The sequence below is a fragment of the Scyliorhinus torazame genome, chromosome 1 (assembly GCF_047496885.1).
Source record: "Scyliorhinus torazame isolate Kashiwa2021f chromosome 1, sScyTor2.1, whole genome shotgun sequence".
NCBI lineage: Eukaryota > Metazoa > Chordata > Chondrichthyes > Carcharhiniformes > Scyliorhinidae > Scyliorhinus > Scyliorhinus torazame.
In genome coordinates, this window is record NC_092707.1 from 50,554,997 (window position 1) to 50,578,486 (window position 23,490).

Sequence of the window (23,490 nt, forward strand, 5' to 3'; positions counted from 1 at the left end):
ATTGATGAAGCAGCTGAAGATGGTTGGGCCTGAGGAACTCCTGCAGTAATGTCCTGGATGAGATGATTGACCTCAACCACCACAACCATCTTCCTTTATGCCAGGTATGACTCCAACCAGCGGAGAATTTCCCCCGATTCCCAATGACTCCAGTTTTGCTGGGGCTCCTTAATGCCATACTCGGTCAAATGCTACTTTGATGTCAAAGTAACAAGCATGACAAAGGATTCATCAGATGTTCACATAAGTATAGCAGGAACTCCTCAATATAACCTTTCAATATTCTACTCACATGTGCCTATATAGCAACATAGAAGATGTGAGTTTAATGTGTTTCTAAAAAAAGATAAAATCACTTAATTATGTGTCTTTCACCCAAGCAGACTTGTTAAATCACTCACAATGATTGTGTTATTTGGGGGTTGTGGGTGTGTTTCACTCGTCTCACATAGCATATGCCATTCATCAAAGAACGGCAGTATTTGTTAGTCATCAACTGCAAGTTTCTTTTAGCATCAGAAAGTACTTTGTACCAAGTATGACTCCAACCAGCGGAGAGTTTTCCCCAATTCTCATTGACTCCAGTTTAGCTGGGGCTCCTTGATGCCATACTCGGTTAAATGCTGCCCTGATGTCAAGGGCAGCCACTCTCACCTCACCTCTGGCAATCAGCTCTTTTGTCCATGTTTGAACCAAGGCTGTAATGAGGTCAAGAGCTGAGTGATCCTAGCGGAACCCAAACTGAGAGTCTGTGAGCAGGATATTGCTGAGTAAGTGCCGCTTGATAGCACTATTGATGACTCCTTCCATCATTTTGCTGACGAGCATAAAAGACTGGATATAAAAAGGATGAGACTTCCACTCTTTGCACTCAAATTTTCATCTCAAAACGGCCGTCACTCTCAACTATGAGCTGTCAAAAGTTAAACAATTTGATTACTTTATCTCTCTTCCATCCATCCTGTAACAGAGGCGTGTCCTACATCTTACTGCCTTCTGACAGAGCAAAAGCTCTGAAGTGTGGTATTTGTATAAATAAGTGCCAGTTAACACATACAAACTTTTCTTATGCAACACAAACACAATATTGACTTAGAGCAGGAAGAGAAACCCCTGGGGATGGGTGGAAAAGGGCTGGGGGAAAAAAAGGAGGATTTTCAGATGGAAAACAAGGCTGGAACCTAAAATGCAGGACGCCATTAACTTTTTTTTTTCAAGCAGTTTTGTAACGCTAGATTCAACGAGACTGATTGACTGGAAAGCAGATCTCAGGTAAATTTGCCATCGCAGGGACTTGGGAGTCATTCATGCATCATTTGGACTGGATTTGCTTATTGTCGAAAAAGTGCATACCGTTCAGACAGATCATTCAGTACATTAAAAAAAAAATACATAGGGCAAACATAAAATACACAATGTAAATACATAGACCCAAGCATCGGGTGAAGCAGACAGGACTGTAGTACGACTCAGTAGAGAAGATGTGTGAAGAGATCAGATCAGTCATTGTGGGTTGTGGAGAGGTGTCAATGAATCCCAACGTGATGGGAGTTGTGTAGAAAAGGGCTGGTTTGGGAGTTAGCCAATTGCAGGGGTCCCATTGTGCGGAGGTGAGCTTTGTGGAGCAGGGTAGCGTTCAGGCTCCTGGAGGCCCACAAGTGCAATAAAGGCATTTAGCCTTCTTTTGCTGTTGGGATTCCCAGCCTCCATGTGTTAAATTTTAAGTGAAATAAAATGGGGACGTGTGCCCTCCTTCAAAGAATTAATGAACGCCAGAGAAGGTTGGCACACCCTTCCCGTTTACCCCACAACAATCTGCCTCAGATAGGGAAGTGGACAGGTTGGGTTTGATTATTTCTAAATTTCCACATGTCTGTGGGGGTAAAAAGCACCCCCACATGAAACCAAATATGTTCGTCCCAGAAATGTTTATACTGAAAATATCAATTTTTCCAAAAATACTGACCTTCAAAACCTGAGATGCTTGCCTAGTAGGGTACGTAAAACTGACTTTCTGGAACTCAAGACCTGAAATAAGAAAATAATCTTAACATCCTAAAAAAAAGGCAATGAAAATATTTTTATATCTCTTGGAAAAATTCACATTCTTTGTATTCAATACTGAGAATTGTTTGATGCCAGGACAATAAAGGAGTCGAGAAATGTATCAGACAGGCATGATCTAGTGGAAAAATTCCTAAGTGTCATTTTGGGGTTTAGGGGAGTGTTTTCCCACTGGCTTTTTCAGTAAGAACCACACCACTATTTACCCACACTTAGGAATTTTTTTAGGCCCTGGGGAGTTTCTCTCCAGTCGAGCCCACACTTAGAAACTTTTACAGCAGTGGGGAGCTGAACTAGTTTGTGAGACCGGCTCTTCCAAGATCAGGCCGCCCTTTTGAAAGGCAACCCCAATCTCGAAGTGAATTTGAGGGCCCCCCCCCCCCCCACGCATGGGCAATATCACCTCCCACACAAATGGGCATTACCCCACACCTCCCTCAAGTGAGGACAACCCGTTATGGGGTCACTGAGGGCCCCCCTTTTCAGGCCTCACCCCCACACCAGCCCCACACCCACCCCCTTAACGTTCTTCACACCCGCCCTTCACCCCCCCCCCCCCCCTCTCCATACTCCCTTTCATGGGCATGGACCCCCTCAGGCTCCCGCTCTTGGCAGTACCACCCTGGCAACCAGGAACCGTAGCACTGCACCCTCGCACTCCAGCAGTGCCTGGCATCGCCATCTAGGCAATGCAAGGGCTACAGAGCCAAGGTGCCAGGAGAGCCACCCTGCCCTGTCCCTGACCACTCAGGGTGTCTCCAATGGTCTGGGACACCATTTGTTTGGACCAGTGCTTGATTTCTCACTGGTGAGCTGGTTAGTTCCTGGGAGGCTATTAGATTGGACTTGCATTACGCTAATGAGATGCAGATTGGTGTTAATTGTTGTCAATTGGTATTTCACCACGTTTGGGCGGGATCTGGAAACGTGACACCAGGAGTGGGCCAGTTAGATCGCAAACCGATTCGCACCCGGCGCGGAATCAGATTTTTGCCTCTTCTGCTATTTAACCGGTGCGCCCGGATCCACGGCAGGCACAATGCAGTCGTTAAATCGCGCCCATGGTAGAAACAAACTTCTCAGATATGACTAAACAACTTTTTCCTGCATTCAACATAGTAACTCATGAGCTGGTCACTGATTTACTGTGTTTTTCTTGCCAAGGATGTGGAAGTATTTCGGAGGCTCTCCCCACTCCACCGCCCCCCTCACCCACCCCCCACCCCCAAAAAAATCTACAATTCCATTTTTTATAAATAAATTAGGAGGACTGAATGTGGAAAATTCTGTTTTTACAACATGAACGTCTGGGACTCTTAACGGTGGTTTTGCATTGGTTCTCATTTCTCATTCCCTGGTTCATTTCACTTTTCCATGAAAACCTGCCGTACATACAGGTAATCCTATTCTATTGGGGTTTTAACCACTTCCATATATCAATAAATTTGTACATTTAAAAGTTCCTGAATAGTTAAATCAACGAAAAAAAACTTTTGGCCATATTGAATGAACTTCAAGATATAAAAAACTTACTGCCTTCAAGAGAAGCAAAGCGATTTCCACCCACACAGGGTATTTTTGGCTTACGGTCCAGCAATTCAAAGATACGGACAGAGGCTCCAACAGCTTGCATGAATTCACCATAGAGAGAGGCTAACATTCCAAATGCCATTGCAACGTTAATCGAATACACCATAAAGGCTAATTTAAAAACAGAGAAAGGTCATAAAATATGCAAAGTTAAAAGACAAGGAAAGCTTTATAAGTGTCCTTCTGAACATAAAGTACCATCATACATTTTTAATGCTCCTTTTAGTTGACCATCAAGTTGGAATACATTTTTAGTTCATTTACATTGTATTAGGCATTCAATACACACAGAAATAGTTCCCTGTTTTGAACAAGATAGGAATTACCACTTAGAGTTCAATATTAGAAAGAGGAAATTGTATTGTTATTACATAGGAAATGACTGAGTCATCAATTACTTTAAAGCCATCTGCACTGAAAACGGAAAGGAACCTCCAATCAATACTGGAAACAGACCAAATTATATTATTTAAGTCGTTCACAATTTTTACATCAGTCAATACTGAAGAACCCTCCTCACAGTTTGCAATTTTGACAATCAATGGACATTTTCATTGCCTGGGAGACTAGCAGGAGACAGAGTCACTCCCATGTTTTGCTTCACTCACCTCTGTTGTTTCCCCCATCGATGGAAAGGTAGGTTCGCTGTTGCAATGGTACAGCCATTTTAAAAACCTATGCATATCCTTCCTGTTTAGGTGGGCTTGTGCACAGGTGAGCAGAATGGTTCTGGACGAATGGTTCTGGGCATAACACCATGCCAAGGGGTGGCATGGTGGCACAGTGGCTATCACTGTTGCTTCACAGCACCAGGGACCTGGGTTCAATTCCGGCCTTGGCTGACTGTGGAGTTTGCATGTTCTCTCTGTGACTGTGGGTTTCCTCCGGGTGCTCCGGTTTCATAGAACATAGAACATAGAACAATACAGCGCAGTACAGGCCCTTCGGCCCACGATGTTGCACCGAAACAAAAGCCATCTAACCTACACTATGCCATTATCATCCATATGTTTATCCAATAAACTTTTAAATGCCCTCAATGTTGGCGAGTTCACTACTGTAGCCTCCCAAAGCCCAAAGATATGCAGGTTAGGTGGATTGGCCATGATCAGTTGTAGGATTATGAGGATAGGGTGGGGGAGTGGGTCTAGGCAGAGTGCTCTTTTGGAGGGTCGGTGCAGACTCGATGGCCAAATAGTCTCCTGCTACAATGTAGGGATTCTATAACACCAAATTGGACATTCAATACATCAAAACAGATTGGAACAGGTAAGCTCTTTACAGATTATGAATTTGATAATTGCTGAAACTAGTGTTGTGAAAGCTGTCAACAGGACCGTTCTCAATGAGCGTATGTGCCCTTTAATGCTTCCCTCCCTGTAATTCTGGGGAAGAAAATCAGGTTGTTGAGGGGAGCATTTTTGATCAGTGCTCTTAGTTCTGCAGCAGCTAGAATTCCAGGCAAGGTGCATTGATAACTTTCAATCTACCAACAGATGAACTTGTCTAATGCCAGCTGATCTTACTCACATGAGTCGAGGAAAGAAGGTCAATGGACCAGACTGCGGCAGGTGTAGTGGTGAGAGGCAACATGCTCAAAATTCAGATCAACAATCAGCAATGTAATTTGGGAATCATGATCAATTAATTGCTATAGTTTTCCATAAGATCCCTATTTTATGTGACATTCCAGGTTGCACTGTATTCTAAACTTTTCCCCTATTTTAAGTCAATCTATTAATTTTTTTAATACATTTTTAAATGAAATTGTACCTTGAAATAATTTTAAATAACCCTCATGTTTTTGAGGCTAGTATTTCATGAAACTAATGCATAGATCTTTGGTCAATGCATCAGACTAGTAAACATATATAATGAATAGTAAGATCAAACTGCTTCAGAAGTGGTGGTTATAGTTAGATCAACAAACTGCATTAGATTAATAACTAATGTTTATTACAGGTTCCCAAATGGCAAGATCATACAAAGGAAAATAAACTTTTCTGATAGTTGCTGCAATTAGTTCCAATGGAGGTAAATGATAGGATCAAAGAATCAGAATCCCAGAATTACAGCACAGAAGGGAGTCATTCAGCCCATCATGTCTGCACCAGCTCTCCAAATGGGCAAATCACTTTGCGCCATTCTCCCACCTTCTCCCATAACCCTGCACATTCTTCCTTTTCTGATAAGTTTTTCTCTTTAACATTAAAATTTTTAAAAAAAATTTAGAGTACCCAATTATTTTTTCCAATTAAGGGGCAATTTAGCATGGCCAATCCACCTATCCTGCACATCTTTTGGGTTGTGGGGGTGAAACCCATGCAGACACTGGGAGAATGTGCAAACACTTCACGGACAGTGTGTGGTGAACACCACTAGTGGTATATTATATGTATTACGGCACTGCCTGTACTTTAGAGGTACAATGGTAAATCCCTGCCTGCTGGCTCCGCCCAGCAGGCGGCGTATAAAAGTGTGTGCTCTCCTGCGCTGCAGCCATTCTGGTTCCAGCGACAGAGGCACAACATCTTGTTCAATAAATTGATGTACCGTCAATTACCACGAGGCGAGAATGGTGGAACAATCGAGGCTTTATTGAATAAGATGTTGTGCCTCCTGTCGCTGGAACCAGAATGGCTGCAGCGCAGGAGAGCACACACTTTTATACGCCGCCTGCTGGGTGGAGCCAGCAGGCAAGGATTTACCATTGTACCTCTAATATATGGGCAGTGCCGTAATACATATAATATACCACTAGTGGTGTTCACCACTGCGGCCACGATCAGCAGGACCACAACGCAAACCTCCAAAAATTCCTCCATACCGCCAAACTCCTTAACCTCACATACAATAAGGAGAAATGCGTGTTCCGCACCAACCGCTTCGCCATCCTTGGCTACGTAGTGGAAAATGGAGTCCGAGGGCCCGACCCCGACTGCATGCGCCCCCTCCTGGAACTCCCTCTCCCCCACTGCCCCAAGGCCCTGAAACGATGCCTGGGGCTTTTCTCCTATTACGCCCAGTGGTTCCCTAATTATGCGGACAAGGCCCGCCCACTCATTCACTCCACATCTTTCCCCTGACGGCTGAGGCCCGCCAGGCCTTCAACTGCATCAAGGTGGACATCGCCAAGGCCACGATGCACGCAGTTGGCGAGTCCCTCCCCTTTCAGGTGGAGAGCGATGCATCGGACGTAGCTCTGGCCGCCACCCTCAATCAGGCGTGCAGACCCGTGGCCTTCTTCTCCCGCACCCTCCATGCCTCTGAAATTCAGCACTCCTCTGTCGAAAAGGAGGCCCAAGGCATTGTGGAAGCTGTGCTACATTGGAGGCATTACCTGGCCGGCAGGAGATTCACTCTCCTCACTGACCAATGGTCAGTTGCCTTCATGTTTAACAATACACAGCGGGGCAAGATCAAAAATGACAAGATTTTGAGGTGGAGGATCGAGCTCTCCACCTATAATTATGAGATCTTGTATCGCCCGGGGAAGCTCAATGAGCCCCCTGATGCCCTATCCCGCAGTACATATGCCAGCGCACAAGTGGACCGACTCCAGGCTCTCCACTATGACCTCTGCCACCCGTGGTTCACCCGGGTTTCCATTTTGGCAAGGCCCGCAACCTGTCCTACTCCATTGAGAAGGTCAGGACCGTCACCAGAGACTGCCAGGTCTGCGCAGAGTGCAAGCCGCACTTCTACCGGCCAGATAGAGCGCACCTGGTGAAGGCCTCCTGCTCCTTTGAACGCCTCAGCGTGGACTTCAAAGGGCCCCTCCCCTCCACCGACAGCAACCCGTACTTCCTGAATGTGATTGACGAGTACTCCCAGTTCCCTTTCGCCATCCCATGCCCCGATATGACTTCTGCCACGGTAATCAAAGCCCTGCACAGTATCTTCACTCTGTTCAGTTTCCCCACCTATATCCACAGCGATCGGGGATCCTCTTTCATGAGCGATGAGCTGCGTCAGTTCTTGCTCAGCAAGGGCATCGCCTCGAGCAGGAAGACCAGCTATAACCCCCGGGGAAACGGGCAGGTGGAGAGGGAGAACGGGACGGTCTGGAAGGCTGTCCTGCTGGCCCTCTGGTCTAAAAATCTCCCAGTCTCCCGCTGGCAGGAGGTCCTCCCCGGCGCGCTCCACTCCATCCGATCGCTCCTCTGCACCACGATTAATGAGACCCCTCACGAACGTGTGCTTGCCTTCCCCAGGAAGTCCACCTCCAGGGTCTCGCTCCCAACTTGGCTGACAGTTCCTGGACCCGTCCTCCTCCGGAAGTATGTGCGGAGCCATAAATCGGACCCCTTGTTCGAAAAGGTCCACCTCCTACATGCAAACCCGCAGTACGCCTATGTGGCACAACCCGACGGGCGTCAAGACACAGTCTCCCTCGGGGACCTAGCACCCGCTGGGTCCCCACCTACGACCTGACACCACCCCTCCGCCTCCCCCCGGTTACCTCATTCACCCCTGCGCCAGTCACCCTCCCTCCAGCGAACCTCACCGCAGTACCCACCCCAGCAGGATCTGTCCTCCCACTGGATCCACTCAGGGGTGACGAAGACGAGGACAACATGCTCCCGGAGTCGCAGGTGACCATGTCAGCGCCCACATCACCACCGGGACTGAGGCGATCGCGTAGGAGGGTCAAGGCCCCCGACAGACTTAACTTGTAATGTTTCCAACCCCCCCCCCCCCCCGCCGCCGGACTCCTTTTTAACAGGGGGTGAATGCAGTGAACACCACTAGTGGTATATTATATGTATTACGGCACTGCCCGTATATTAGAGGTACAATGGTAAACCCCTGCCTGCTGGCTCCGCCCAGCAGGTGATGTATAAAAGTGTGTGCTCTCCTGCGCTGCAGCCATTCTGGTTCCAGCGACAGGAGGCACAACATCTTGTTCAATAAAGCCTCGATTGTTCCACCATTCTCGTCTTGTGGTAATTGACGGTACACCACAGTGACCCAGGGCCGGGATTCGAACCCGGGTCCTCAGTGCCGTAGGCAGCAATGCTAACCACTGTGCCACCGTGCTGCCCTTTCTTTTTAACATTTTAAATGATTTGGTTGAACCTGTCTGCACCACGCTCAGGCAGTGCATTGCAGACCTCAACCGCTTGTTGCGTGAAAACGTTTGGTCATTCACTTTCCTCAGCTGCTGCATTGTATAGTTTATAGAGCAATGATCCACTTTAAGTGAATTCTTGGACAGTCTAATTTTTCACAAATGACATGGTTAGATCTGGTAGAGTCATTCTTTTTATCGAAACCTTTACAAAAGTAATTAATTCTGTTTCTACCAATCTACTGCATTTAACTTGTTTCCACTGCACTGGATTGAACAATTGTGTAATGCTTTAGCATCATGGCATTTAAATCTTAAGCTTTTAATAATATTGTATTTTTCAGCAGTTTATAATACATATATTTTTTTTAAAAAAGTGTTTTTATTGGGTTTTCACATCTTATTTTCACACTTCATAAGTTACGTATTACGAAAGCATGCCAAAACGGGAAATTAAAAAAGGCAAACAGAAAGCAGCACAGCTTTAGAGTGGTTTCACAGGTCGGCGCAACATCGAGGGCCGAAGGGCCTGTACTGCGCTGTAATGTTCTGTGTTCTATATATGTACAGGTAATTGTCTTCCCTCCCGCTGTGGCCGTGCCCCCCCCCCCCCTTTAGTCGGTATGTGTTACAACCTGCCCGGATTCATTGGTTGGGGACAATTATGCCATGTTTGGCAGCACGGTAGCATTGTGGATAGCACAATTTCTTCACAGCTCCAGGGTCCCAGGTTCGATTCCGGCTTGGGTCACTGTCTGTGCGGAGTCTGCACATCCTCCCAGTGTGTGCGTGGGTTTCCTCCGGGTGCTCCGGTTTCCTCCCACAGTCCAAAGATGTGCAGGCTAGGTGGATTGGCCATACAAAATTGCCCTTAGTGTTGGGTGGGGTTACTGGGTTATGTGGATCGGGTGGAGGTGTTGACCTTGGGTCGGGTGCTCTTTCCAAGAGCCGGTGCAGACTCGATGGGCCGAATGGCCTCCTTCTGCACTGTAAATTCTACGTCTATGTTTCGCGAGGAATAGGAGCTCCCCCGATGAGGAGGGGTGGCGGCAATCATTAGTAGTGCAGCTGCATAAATTGAGCTAGCCAGTGCAGTGCCAGTTAGAGAGGGAACCAGCAGTGAACTGCTGGTACTGTGTACACATTGTTATAAATAAATTTACTTTCTGTTTGACTCTACCAACTTGTGCTGGATTCTTCGTGACCGTCATAAAACTGGCGACGAGGGTGGGATTCAAACCCATGCATGCACCCCACGAAAAAAGGGACACCTCGATGACAGAGATTCTCGATTCCGACTCCGAGATGGACAAGCAGGACGACTCCAAGAGGTAGCTCTCGGTTCCACAGCCCATGGATGCGCATTCATTCCGGCGTTCATCTCGAAGCGCCATTCGCTTTCTCGTTGTACGCTGCCCGATCTGGCGCCTTGTGCACATGACGCCCAGCCTGATGTCAAAAGAGTCCGACGCCTTCCTTCGCCAGGGTCCTCTGTGGATTCCTCAGACTTTGAGGGGGGGGGGGGGGGGGGGGGTGATGTTATAACCTGCATGGATCCTATTGGTTTGGGACAATTGGTTGCCACATGTTTCTTGAGGAATATGAGCTCACTCAATGAGGGGATTTGGGGCAATCATTAGCAGTGCAGCTGTATAAATTGAGCTGGTCAGTGTGGGATCCGCTAGAGAGGGAGAAAGGGAACGGAACCAGCAGTCAATTGCTGGTATTGTGTACATTTATTGTAAATAAAGTTTCTTTCTGTTTGACTCTACAAATTGTACTGGATTCATCGTGGCCCTCACTATGCAGCTGTTAAAATCCCCAATATGGCCACAGCATATATTTACTGGTGTCTATTTAGAGATGGGCTATAAGTTTGGGCTTCAGCTTGTCCTCGGGCCAGTCCCTTGTGGCTTTGTTCCTTGTCCCTCTAGTTTTCTTTGGGTGCCTTCGCCACCACCCCCTCCCTCTTCTCCCTTTTGCTTGTTGTCCTGTGGCTCGTTTGTGAGACTCCCCCACCTCCCCTTACTCTACTGGCTACAAACAGATCTTGGAACAAGTTGGTGAACGGCTTCCACATCCTGTGGAGGCCCACTACCGACTCCCGGATGGCAAATTTTATTTTCTCCAGACTTCAGGTCGGACAGTCAGTCTGCAGCTTTGGGTGGTGCTGCTGATCACCAGTCGAGCAGGTTTCTCTGGCAGGCGATCAGGGAGGCTAAGGCTAGGGCGCCATAAAGAGTACTGGCTGATTGGAAACCCCGAAGACCGCCCCTTTTGGGCATGGCTACACCCTCATTCCCACAACCCAGCCTCAAAAAACGACGCCCAGTCCCCGATCGTCTGGGGCAAGCCCAGAACATGTGGGTATGTGGTTGGCCAGACCTCCCTGACACCATTCACATTTGTCCTCTACCTCCGGAAAGAACCCACACATCTTCCTCCGGAAAGAACCCACACATCTTCAGCGATTCTGCTCCTGGTTCCTTCTCCCATCCCCTCACTCTTTCTGGGGTGATCGCCCAGAGGTAGAACTGTAGGTTTGGGAGTGCCAGGCTACCCTTGTTTCTTTTCCTTTGTAGGACCTTCTTTTGGATCCTCGGGTTCTTTTCCCTCCACACAAACGCCATGATTAGTTTGTCGACTGTGTTGAAAAAGGCCTTGGGAATGGAGATCAAGAGGAAGAGGAACCAGGGCAGTAGGTTAATTTTGATTGTCTATATCTCCCTGCAAGGAAGAGTAGAATGGGTCCCTTTTGACTTCCTCCATCGCACTTTTCAGGTTCCATTTGTGGATCCGTGTCCAGTCGTGGGATATTTCAGGTAAAGAAATTTGGTCTGGGCTTGCTTGACAGGCAGCCCCGCAAGCTCAGTCCCTCCCCCTGTGGGTTTTTACAGGGAAGATCTCGTTTTTGCTCAGGTTAAGCTTGTAACGCAAGAGGGTTCCAAACTCCTTTAGGAGTTTCATTATCTCTTCCACCCTGGTCTGAGGATTCGAGATGTAGAGGAGCAGGTCATCCGAGTAGATTGAGACTCTATGCACGCTGTCCCTCTTTGGATACCTCGCCAGCTGGTCGCCGTTCTGTGGGCGATCGCCAGTGGCTCGAATGCCAGAGAAAACAGCAGCGGGAATAACGGGCATCAATATCTCGTGCCTCTGTGCAGCTGGAGGTATTTAGAGCTGATGGTGTTTGTCCGTACATTCGCCATGGGAGCGCTGTACAGTAGTGTTATCCAGGTGGTGAACCCTGGTCTGAACCCAAACCATTCCAGTACCTCTATGTGGTACTTCCATTTGACTCTGTTGAAAACCTTTTCTGCGTCCAGAGAGATGATAATTTCTGCTGCTCTCTCCCCGGATGGGGTCATTATCACGTTCAGCAGGTGCCTAATGTTCAATGTTAGCTGCCTGCCCTTGACAAAGCCCGTCTGGTCCTCCACGGTTACCTGTGTCATGTAGCTCTCCAGCCTACTCGCCAGGGCCTTTGCATCTATGTGGAGTAGCGTGATGGGCCTGTAGGATTGCACTCAGTCGGGTCTTTGTCTTTTATGGGCTTCAGCGATATTGAGGCTTTTGCCAGTGTTGGTGGCAGGGTGTCCTTTACTCACGGGTCTGCAAACATCTCCCACAGGTGTGGGGTCAATACTGGTGCGGATTTTTATAAAAGTCCGCCGTGAATCCACCTGGCACAGCACCTTCCCCGCCTGCATGGAGTTGATACTCTCCATGACTTCTCCCAGTTTTAATGGTGCTTCCAGGCCCGGTATCTTTTTCTTCCTCCATGACCGGCATGTCCAGTCCGTCGAGTAATTGCTTCATCCCCAAGTCCCCCTCACGGGGCTTGTAGGTGTACAGGTAATGTAGAAGGCTGCAAAGACTTTGTTTGGCAACTAGCCTACCACTATCGTCCCTAACCTGGGCTATTTCCCTCGCAGCCGCCTGCTTTCTCAGCTGGTGAGCCAATAGGCGGCTGGCTTTGTCTCCAGGTTCGTAAGAGGTCCCCCTTTCTGGCGTAGCTGGTGCACTGCTTTCCAGTGGAGAGCAGGTCAAAGCCCATCTGCTGCTTTTTTCTCTCTGCCAGTAGTTCCATGGTCAGAGTAGAGGAGTACTGCCGATCCACCTCCAGTATGGAGTTAACCAGCTGTTGCCTGGCCGCCCTCTCCTTCCTATTTTTGCACACCTTGTACGCAATAATTTCCCCTCTTGTTACCACCTTCAGTGCCTCCCAAACCATGGAGGATGAGACCGCCCCATTCTGGTTGTTGGTAATGTACCCATCGATGGCCTGTCATAGCCGTTTGCAGAATGCCTCATCGGCCCAGAGGGCCGTGTCCAGCCTCCATGAGGGAGTGTTGTGCCCGGCCCATCTCCTACCTCATACCCATGTAGTGTGGAGCATGGTCAGAGATTATAATTGCAGAGTACTCTACTCCTACTGCCCTTGGAAGCACCGCTCACCACAGTAAAAAGTCAATCCTAGTTTATACCCTGTGTACCCAGGAGAAGGAGAACTCCTTCTCCCCTGGGTGTGTGAACCTCCATGGGCCCACAGCCCCATCTCTTCCATGAAAACATCCCTTTGCCATGTTTGATTTTTTTCCCCCCAACTTGGTTTGATCTGTCTGTCCGTGGGTTCTGTACACAGTTAAATGGCTCATTTAAATATGTTAATCTGGATCTCGCGCAGTGAGAGCGAGATCTAGATCGTGACATCCCGTTAGATCTCATGAGGCGTTCTGAGCGTCGGAAATCTCACGAGAAGCCTTTAGCGAGATTTAATGGCCTTGTTGCGTCTGTATCGGGCGCAACGAGGCCGTTTGATCGCACCCAGCAGCTGTGGAGAAACAATGTTAACATTTTGAGACTGGGGTGGGGTTGTGAAACAGAACAAAAGGGAAGATCTGTGATATGGTGGAAGGCAGTGTTGTGTTCCGTGATATAACCGTTGTAATGATGTACACCGAACATATGATTTATTAATAAACACGTGGAAAAGATAACTACTACACTATAATAGACGGTGGCTACTAAATGAATTCAGTGAATTCTCCTGTACCTACTCTAAGTGCAACTATCTTCTTATATCACTTACTAACAATTGCTGGGTGCCTTGGGTTATGTGATAGATCTCTATCGCCAACAGCTGGTTGGAGGTCGCATTGCTAAACATATACAGAACTGTGCACAGGCATATCACCACATCCCCCTTTCTCTGGAGCTGCTAACATTTATATTCAAATATAACTGCCTTACAAAACATGATCTGCATTATCATTTTACACATGTCATATATACAGATGCACCTGTGCTTCATACAACATGATATGCTTCGTGAACGTGTCCCTGGTGCACAGCTTATTGGACATTTACTACCACATCGCCTCATTGGTCTTCTGAACTTTTATCGGCTGCTCAATGGCACTTTAACCTCTGGAAGACCGGTTTTCTGGAAGATCTATTTGTACTATCAGCTTGTTTGGCCTTTTGATGCGATGTGTCCGGAAGACCAGTTTTCTTACTTTAATTTTTTAAATTTATCACCGCGATGCTTCTTGCAGGAAGTGTACTTGCTGGCCTGTCGGCCACATTGCCAATGTCTTTTTCTTCAGTACTGTGGGTAAGGCCCGAGGTATCCTCCACTCTTTTTCTCTTCCTCTTCCTTTTCATGGGAGAGATTCGGACTACGCCTCTTTTTCTTTGGTGGCATCCATTATGCTGCTGGACTGCGCCATGGGACTAGTTGCTTGTGGATCATCTGCTGTGCAGGCTGACGCTGGCTCTTCTACCACCATAGCTGCTTTCAGAGCCTTAGCTGGACCGGTGAGTTTTGGTTGATCCATGGTTATGCCCACATGCTGAGTTGCAATGAAAAATTGTTCTTTTTTTAAATAAATTTAGAGTACCCAATTATTTTTTTTCCAATTAAGGGGCAATTTAGCGAGGCCAATCCACCTAACTTGCACATCTTTGGGTTGTGGGGGTGTAACCCACACAGACACGGGGAGAATGTCCACACGGACAGTGACCCAGAGCCGGGATTCGAACCCTGGTCCTCAGCGCCGTAGGCAGCAATGCTAACCACTGTGTCATCGTGTTGCCCCGAAAAACTGTTCTTCAAGAGACATCTCATCAATTGCGTTGACTGACCCGGTTTGGTCCACTGTAGGACGCGAAAAACATTGCTTCGCAAAATGATTTGTACGCCCACACTTGGAACATACTTTCCCAAATGCCGTGGCTCATGACAATTGCTGCATCACTGCCATAAGATGGTGGACCCGGTTGGCCGCTTACAATGGCCGCCCACTGAGACCACTTTTTTTTATTGAACTGCGTCACAGTGCTGATGGCGCTGATGTCTTCTTCCAGATTGGTGCCAAAAGTTTTAAGGTTGAGCGTATAGATCTGCTGAGCAGTTAGCTCACTTGCATGGCAGACCTTGATAGCATTTTCTAATTGCAGGTCTTCTTCGTGTAATAACCTCTCAAGTACTTTATCATTCGATATCCCAAACACTATTTGGTCGGGGATCATCGATGAATTCAGAGCACTGAAACTGCATGACTGCGCCTTCAACGGCAAGTTGGTAACAAAGCTATCAAAAGATTTGCCTGCTTTTTGGGTTTGCGTACGAAATATGTAATGTTCAAATGTCTCGTTTTTCAATGGAGAACAATGCTGATTGAAGTACTTTATCACTTCATCGTAGCTCTTGCTTTCCTCTTTGCAGTCGAAGGGGAAGTATTGTATATTTCTATTGCTTGAGGACCTGCTACATGAGCAGCATCGCAGTACTCCTCTCGTCAGGCTGTACCTGCAGCCCAAGGGCTGCAACATAAAGTCCAAATTGCTGCTTGGACAGACGGCAATTTTCATCTACATTACTCGAGACTTGAAGCTGGTGGGGTGCCTTCAAACTTTCCATGTCGAACTTCACAGTCTTTGGTTGCGTTGAGTTGCAGATGGCCGGTCACCAGGTCGGCGGAAGAAACTTCTCTTTCCTTTCTTCAGCCTATTTCGCCCCATCTTCTCCTTTGTTATCTTTTAGTGTTCTGAACTCCTGGTACCATGTTGTGTTCTTTGATATAACCATTGTAATGATGTACCCAGAAAATATAGTTGTTTAACTATAAAGATGATTTATTAACAAACACGTGGAAAAGATAACTTAACTTTGGGCAGCACGGTAGCATTGTGGATAGCACAATGGCTTCACAGCTCCAGGGTCCCAGGTTCGATTCCGGCTTGGGTCACTGTCTGTGCGGAGTCTGCACATCCTCCCCATGTGTGCGTGGGTTTCTTCCGGGTGCTCCGGTTTCCTCCCACAGTCCAAAGATGTGCAGGTTAGGTGGATTGGCCATGATAAATTGCCCTTAGTGTCCAAAATTGTCCTTAGTGTTGGGTGGGGTTACTGGGTTATGGAGATAGAGTGGAGGTGTTGACCTTGGGTAGGGTGCTCTTTCGAAGAGCCGGTGCAGACTCGATGGGCCGAATGGCCTCCTTCTGCACTGTAAATTCTATGAAACTACAATACAAAAAGGACGGCACGTGGCACTGTGGTTAGCACCGCTGCCTACAGCGCTGAGGACCTGGGTTCGAATCCCGGCCCTGGGTCACTGTTTGTGTGGAGTTTGCACATTCTCCCCATGTCTGCGTGGGCTTCAGCCCCACAACTCAAAGATGTGCAAGTTAGGTGGATCGGTCACGCTAAATTGCCCCTTATTGGAAAAAAAATAATTGGGTACTCTAAATTTATGGGGAAAAAAACTATAATATAGATGATGGCGACTAAATGAATTCAGTGAATTCTCCTGGAGCTACTCCAAGTGCGACTATCTTCTTGTACGACGTACTACTAACTGTTGGGTGTCTTGGGGGTCACGTCATAGATCTCTATCCCCACCAGCTGGATGGAGGTTGCATTGCTAACTATATACAGAACTGTGCACAGGCATATCACCACAGGCAGGAGTGATTAAATAACAAAAGAGATGATGGTTCAAGGCAAAAGGAGATGGTAAAGACAAATAAAGAAGCAAAGATGTGTCTCGCAGAGTCACCACCAACTGCTTCCTGCACAGTGCCAATAGTAAGCTCAAGGAACATTTCATCTTTTGACGAGGCACCGTATAGCCTTCTAGGTTCAACATTGGGTTCAACAACTTCAGGTAGTAAGCAATGATCCCATTTTTTCAAATGGCAGCTGCTGGTGAATATTTTCCTACATGGGCGGCAACGGTGGCTCAGTGGTTAGTACTGTTGCTTCACAGCACCAGGGTCCCAGGTTCAATTCCTGGCTTGGGTCACTGTCTGTGCAGAGTCTGCACTTTCTCCCTGTGTTTGCGTGGGTTTCCTCCGGGTGTTCCGGTTTTCTCCCACAAGTCCTGAAAGACGTGCTGTTAGGTGAATTGGACATCCTGAATTCTCCCTCAGTGTACCCGAACAGGAGCCGGAATGTGGCGACTAAGGGCTTTTCACAGTAACTTCATTGCAGTGTTAATGTAAGCCTACTTGTGACAATAAAGATTATTATTATATTACACTGCCTCTAGACCCATCTTTTGCTTCTTATGGTTTAAACTTTGAGCAAGCAGCTCAATGGTTCAAGCAACAGGACAGCTGTCTCAGGTAGATAGTGACAGGTTTGAGGTCAAGAATTACAAGTCACTGATGGAGGGACGCTCAAGTGTTTTCAGTTTGAACCATACTGGTTTACACAAGAGGTTAAGGAACAATTTGATAGAAGTGTTTGAAACTTTGAAGGGTTGGAACAGAGGAAATATAAACAAAAGCAAAAACACTGCGGTGCTGGAAATCTTAAATAAAAACAAAAATGCTGAAAATACTCAGCAGGTCTGGCAGCAAATGCAAATTGAGAAACAAAGTTAACATTTCAGATTGATGACCTTTTGTTAGATAAGCAGATCCATGGATTCAGAGGCTGACTTTTCAGATAGGTTAAATAGGTGGCTGAAAGAAAGGAGAATAAAGGACTGTGCGAACAGAGAGGGCACACAGGATTAAGACTTTAAGATTAAAGGACAAAGATTAAGCTCTGCTGAAGGATAAGTGTTCATGCAAGCCAGCTGGGTCAGATGTCTTTGTTTTCATGTTTTAACAGCAATATACAGTATTTCTATGTAAAGTGATGAATTGCTAGAGAATCGTAGCACAGGCATGTGTAGCTACTACATGGTGGTTTGCGTCATTCATTCTAAATTGTGTTTGGATCCCGAAGGCAAAACAGGTCAATTAATAAAATCTGAATGCACAGCATCAGTTTTTGAAGTTGTTCCATAACTGTAAACGGTCCTGTGAAATTTAGCATAGAGCTTGGACACCCTGACAATCAAGAGTATAGTTAAGAGAAAACCGTGTAGAGATTTGTTTTTAAACAAAGATTGAAATAAATTGACGTCAACACCAGCAATTTTCAAGTTTTGCAACAAAGTCAGTGCATACTGATGGAATGTAATAACATATCTTCAAAACTGCTCATTTTTCTACTACAACACTGATCTGTTTGATTTCAGGTTATGTTTGATTCAAATCACTCATCCTTCTAAAACATTTATTTACACAAAGTTTGTGGTAAATGTCATAGTTGAAAAGTGAATGTCTGATTTCAAAGGTCGTCAAAACTTGCAAAAGATTGTGAAAAAAGGAATTCAGTAAAAAATCACACATCTGCGATTACCACAGCAATTTTCAAACAATTCTTTTTTTTTAGAAAACATTTTATTGAAGCATTTATAATTTTAACATTTAAACATTCTAAACAACAAAGCAGTCCGACACACGCAACCACATCACAATAACATACCCAACTCCCCCCCCCGCCCTATCTCCTGACCGCCCGTATATTAGATTCCCGATCCTTATTCTACAATTCCACGCCTCCCTTCCCCCCCCTTTCTGCGGTCAGTTGTCCTTAAAGAAATCGATGAACGGCAGCCACCTCCGAGGGAACCCCTGAATTGAACCTCTTACGGCGAACTTAATCTTCTCCAGCCTGAGAAACCCTTCCATGACGCTGACCCACACTCCTGACTTTGGAGGCTCCGAGTCCCTCCATCCCAGCAAAATCTGTCTCCGGGCCACCAGGGAGGCAAAGGCCAAAACGTCAGCCTCTTTCCCCTCCTGGGCCCCTTGATCTTCTGCGACCCCAAATATTGCCATCTCTGGACTCGGAGTAACCCTCCCTTTCCGGACCTCTGACATGACGTCCGCAAATCCCTGCCAGAATCCCCTCAGCTTTGGACACGCCCAAAACATGTGTACATGATTCGTCGGACTTCCCCTGCACCTCCCACATCTGTCCTCCACCTCCTCAAAAAACTTACTCATCCGGGCCACAGTCTCATGAGCCCTATGGACCATCTTGAACTGGATCAGTCTAAGTCTGGTACACGACGAGGATGAATTGACTCTCAAGGCCTTTTCCCATAGTCCGACTTCCAACTCCCCTCCCAACTCTTCCTCCCACTTCCTCTTCACCTCCCCGATTGGGACCCCTTCCCTCTACATCAATCCTTATTTATTTCTGAGACCCCCCCTCCCCAACACCTGTTTTTAAAAAAAATTTAGAGTACCCAAATCATTTTTTCCAATTAAGGGGCAATTTAGCGTGGCCAATTGACCTACCCTGCACATCTTTGGGTTGTGGGGGCGAAACCCACGCAAACAGGGGGAGAATGTGCAAACTCCACACGGACAGTGACCCAGAGCCGGGATCGAACCTGGGACCTCGGCGGCGTGAGGCTGCAGTGCTAACCCGCTGCGCCACCGTGCTGCCCCCAACCCCTGTTTTTTACTTCACCTTATGCTGCAGTCCCCTTAGAGGGAGGCGAGGGAAGCTTGGAACCTGCCTCAAGACAAAGTTCCATACCTGTAGGTACCGAAATCCGTTCCCACCCAGTAACTCAAACTCTCCTCTAACCCTCTTCAATGAAGCGATCACCAAATCTCTCAATCCCTGCCTGCTGCCACCTCCTAAAGCCACCGTCCAGCCCCTCCGGAACAAAATGGTGGTTATCACCAGAACAAAACGGTGGTTATCACATTTTTAAACAATTCTTATTTGTCAGTCTTTAGATTGATGATCAAATAATGTAGTGAAGAAGACAATTCAAAGAAAAAGTATAATTATTATTATTAAAAGTAAATTATTGACTTCCGGTGGTGGCATGTAGGAGGAGGAGGTCGCACATTGGATGACTCCTGCTCGAGACTTGATTATTTAGAGTGTACTGCCCGGTTCCAGGGGCAATTTTTCATTAATAAGTGCAGGAAGACATACATGTCCAAAACCCAAAGGAAAGCTGTCGTGAAGAAGGGGTTGAATGAAGCCTCGCCGTTGAGTGGAAGGATTGGCTCAACAACTGGAAGGATGGCGGAGGCTGGGTCACAGGGTGGGGCCGCACTGGTCACGGCTGAAATGATGACTGAGGTGATGGCTTTGGAACTTGAAAAACAGTTCGCAAAGCAGATGAAGGTGATGAGGAAGGAGATGATGGCAGGATTGAAGGTGCTGGTGGAGCCAGTGATTGCCCCGGTCGGCGGTGTCGAGGACATCGGCCGAGGTGCAGGAGCAGAGTGAGAAACTGAAGGGAGTGGAAGAGGCCTTGTCTCGTAGGACAGCACGGTAGCACAGTGGTTATCACAGTTGCTTCACAGCTCCAGGGTCACAAGTTCGATTCCTGGCGTGGGTCACTATCTGTGTGGAGTTTGCACGTTCTCCCCATGTCTGCGTGGGTTTCCTCCAGGTGCTCCGGTTTCCTCCCACAGTCCAAAGATGTGCAGGTTAGGTGGATTGGTCATGATAAAATTGCCCTTAGTGTCCAAAAAGGTTGGGAGGGGTTACTGGCTAGGGTGGAGGGGTGGGCTTAAGTGGGGTGCTCTTTCCGAAGGGCCGGTGCAGACCCGATGGACCGAATGCCCTCCTTCTGCACTGTAAATTCCATGATTCTATGATTGTCACAACACACGATCAGCTGACCTCGATGGGTGAGGGGCTGCAGAGGGTGGTGGAGGCCAATAAGGGTGTGCGAGCCAAAGTGGAGGACCTGGAAAGCAGATCTGGGCTGCAAAATCTGAGGGTCTTGGGCCTGCCCGAAGGGGAGGAGGGCCCGAGGCCGACGGAGTATTTTGCCTGGATGTTGGCAGAGCTGTTGGGGGAGGGGGAAGATCCCTCTCGGTACGAACTGGATCGGACTCATAGGGCGTGGAGGCCTAAACTAAAGGCGAATAAGCTGCAAGGAATCGTGATTATTTGTTTCTGTAGGTACGACGTGAAGGAGAAGGTCCCGAGTTGGGCAAAGCAGAAGCAGGAGGTGCAGTGGGCTGGAGTTGGTATACGTATATGCCAGGACTTTACTGTGGAGTTGGAGAGATGGCAGGCGGCATTCGACCGAGTGAAGACGGAACTGTATAAGAGGAGTGTGGGGTTCGGCATGGTGTACCCAGCTAAGTTGAGGTGACCTACAACTCCAAAGACTTTTATTTTGTGACAGTGGAAGCGGTGGAGGCGTTTGTGAAGGCAGAAGGACTGGGGCAAAAGTGAGAAATGGGACTGAGGATTGGTGTTGGACTGAGGGTAGGGGGGGATGGAGGAGTGTATGCAGCTGTATTTTTCACTGCATGTTGTTATATGTGCTAAATGAGTTGAAGTTGCCCAAGAGTTAGAATTTTCTTTTGCAATGATGGTTCTTTGGGGTTTGTGTGTTTACACTGGTGTTGTCTGTTGAAGGGGATTTCTGTGTTTTCCTGGGACCGGGTTTTGGGGGGGGGGTGGGGGGGGGTGAGGCCTGGGCAGGGGCCTCCACACTGGCTAGGTCAAGTTGGCCAGTGAACGCAAGTGTGGTGGGGGGAGGGGCTGCGGCCATCAGAGCCTAGCAGAACAGGTTTTGATGGCTCTAGGAAGTGGGAAAAGTTGGGGGATGGGACCGATACTGGATGAGGTGTTTGAGAGGAAGTGGACGGGAGGATTCTGGGAGGGGGAGTGTCTCGATGGTAACAATGGGACAGGGCGGTACAAGCCCAGTGGGCAAGGCCTGGAGTTATGATGATGATGATGGATACGAGGGGGGGGGGGGGGGGAAGACCTCCGGTTAGGATAGTTACCTGGAATGTGCGGGGTTTGTTCGAAGGAGGTTTTCACTGTCATCTAGGGGGTAGTACTCGTAGATCCTAACAGTAAGCATACACCAACTTACTTATAACAAACACCAATACTCTAATCACAGGATATTTACTACCATGAACAGCTTTCCACAAGACCACCACCAAACACCTCCCCCACCCCTCAATAACTGCTTAGTGGCATTATGTGGAGATGCCTGCGTTAGACTGGGGTGGGCACAGTGAGAAGTCTTACAACACCAGGTTAAAGTGAGTCTGATGAAGGAGCTGCGCTCCGAAAGTTAGTAGTTCGAAACAAACCTGTTGGACTTTGATTTCTCAGTGTGCTTTGTGACAGTTTACATAGGCAGTTTCCAATAAAAATATAGATATTCAGAAGAATTTTGGAAACTGTAAAAATTGAGGAGGAATATATTACGTCACGATATAACATGAATTACATCAGTGCTACATTGTATAATTATCAAATGGATCTCCTGAAGATTGCAGTTAGTCTTTACTTCCCGTATACAATGCCAAAGGCGATCAACTAGTATTCTTCAAACTTAATTAAATAAGTTGCTTTGGAAACTGTAGTGTACTGAAGTGCAACATTTCTCAAATGTAACACTACAACTCGAGTATTGAGTCCAATTCTGGGAACCATAAACTAGAGAATCATAGAATTTACAGCACAGAAGGAGGCCATTCGGCCCATACAATCTGCACCGGCCCTTGGAAAGGGCACCCTACTTAAATCTACACCTACACTCTATCCCAGTCACCCTGTAATCCCACCTACCCTTTTGGATACTAAGGGGGAATTTTGCACGGCCAATCCACCTAACCTGGACACCTTTGGATTGTGGGAGGAAACCGGAGCTCCCGGAGGAAACCCACACAGACACGGGGAGAAAGTGCAAACTCCACACTGACAATCACTTGAGGTTGGAATTGAACCCGGGACCCTGGAGCTTTGAGGCAGCAGTGCTAACCACTGTGCCGCTCTTGAGGAGGCATTTGAGGGGGTACAGAAAAGATTTACAAGTACGGTTCCAGGGACAAGGGACTTCAGTAACAACAATAGTTTGGAAAAGCTACAGGTTTTCTCTTTAAAGGGGAGCAGTTGTTTTCCTTAAAGAGATGGTCATCAGGAAATTTCATCAAGGTGTTCAAAACTATGGAGGGATTACTGGGAATGACAGGGTGTAACTGTTCCCATTAACAGAAGGATGAAAACCAGAGGACACCGATTTAAAGTGATTGGCAAAGAAGCAACAGTGACACGAGGAAAAAACCCTGTACACAATAGATGGTTAGGATCTGGAATGCACTGCCTGAGATTGTGGTGGAAGTATATTCAATCATGGCTTTCCAAGGCATAATTATCTCAAGAGGAACAATTTGCAGAGATATGCTACAGCAACACTCATGGTACACCAATGAAAAGTACATTAAAAATGGATGCAATTCCTTTTGGTCTTGAGGGTGATTTACGTCGATTGATTTTAGCAGAAAGTACATCGAGATGCAACCTTCTAGAAGACTTTGCCAGATGAAAACTTTGGATAGTCGGGAATAAGAATAACGGAGATGCCACCTGTCTAGCTCACAGTGTTCAGTAATTGCAATTCAGCACTAAATGA

At 47.2% G+C, this 23,490-nt stretch overlaps 1 protein-coding gene across 2 annotated transcripts in view; it reads right to left on the reverse strand.

The window, feature by feature from the left end:
• Positions 1-23,490, reverse strand: part of LOC140403708 (uncharacterized) — a 364,979-nt gene that overhangs the window by 181,857 nt on the left and 159,632 nt on the right. For both annotated transcript variants that reach the window (XM_072491906.1, XM_072491971.1), the window contains exons 13-14: positions 3,598-3,765; positions 1,967-2,028 (exon numbers count right to left, since the gene is read on the reverse strand). In XM_072491906.1, coding sequence (XP_072348007.1) covers positions 1,967-2,028; positions 3,598-3,765 — 230 coding nt within the window. The remainder of the gene's footprint in view (positions 1-1,966; positions 2,029-3,597; positions 3,766-23,490) is intronic.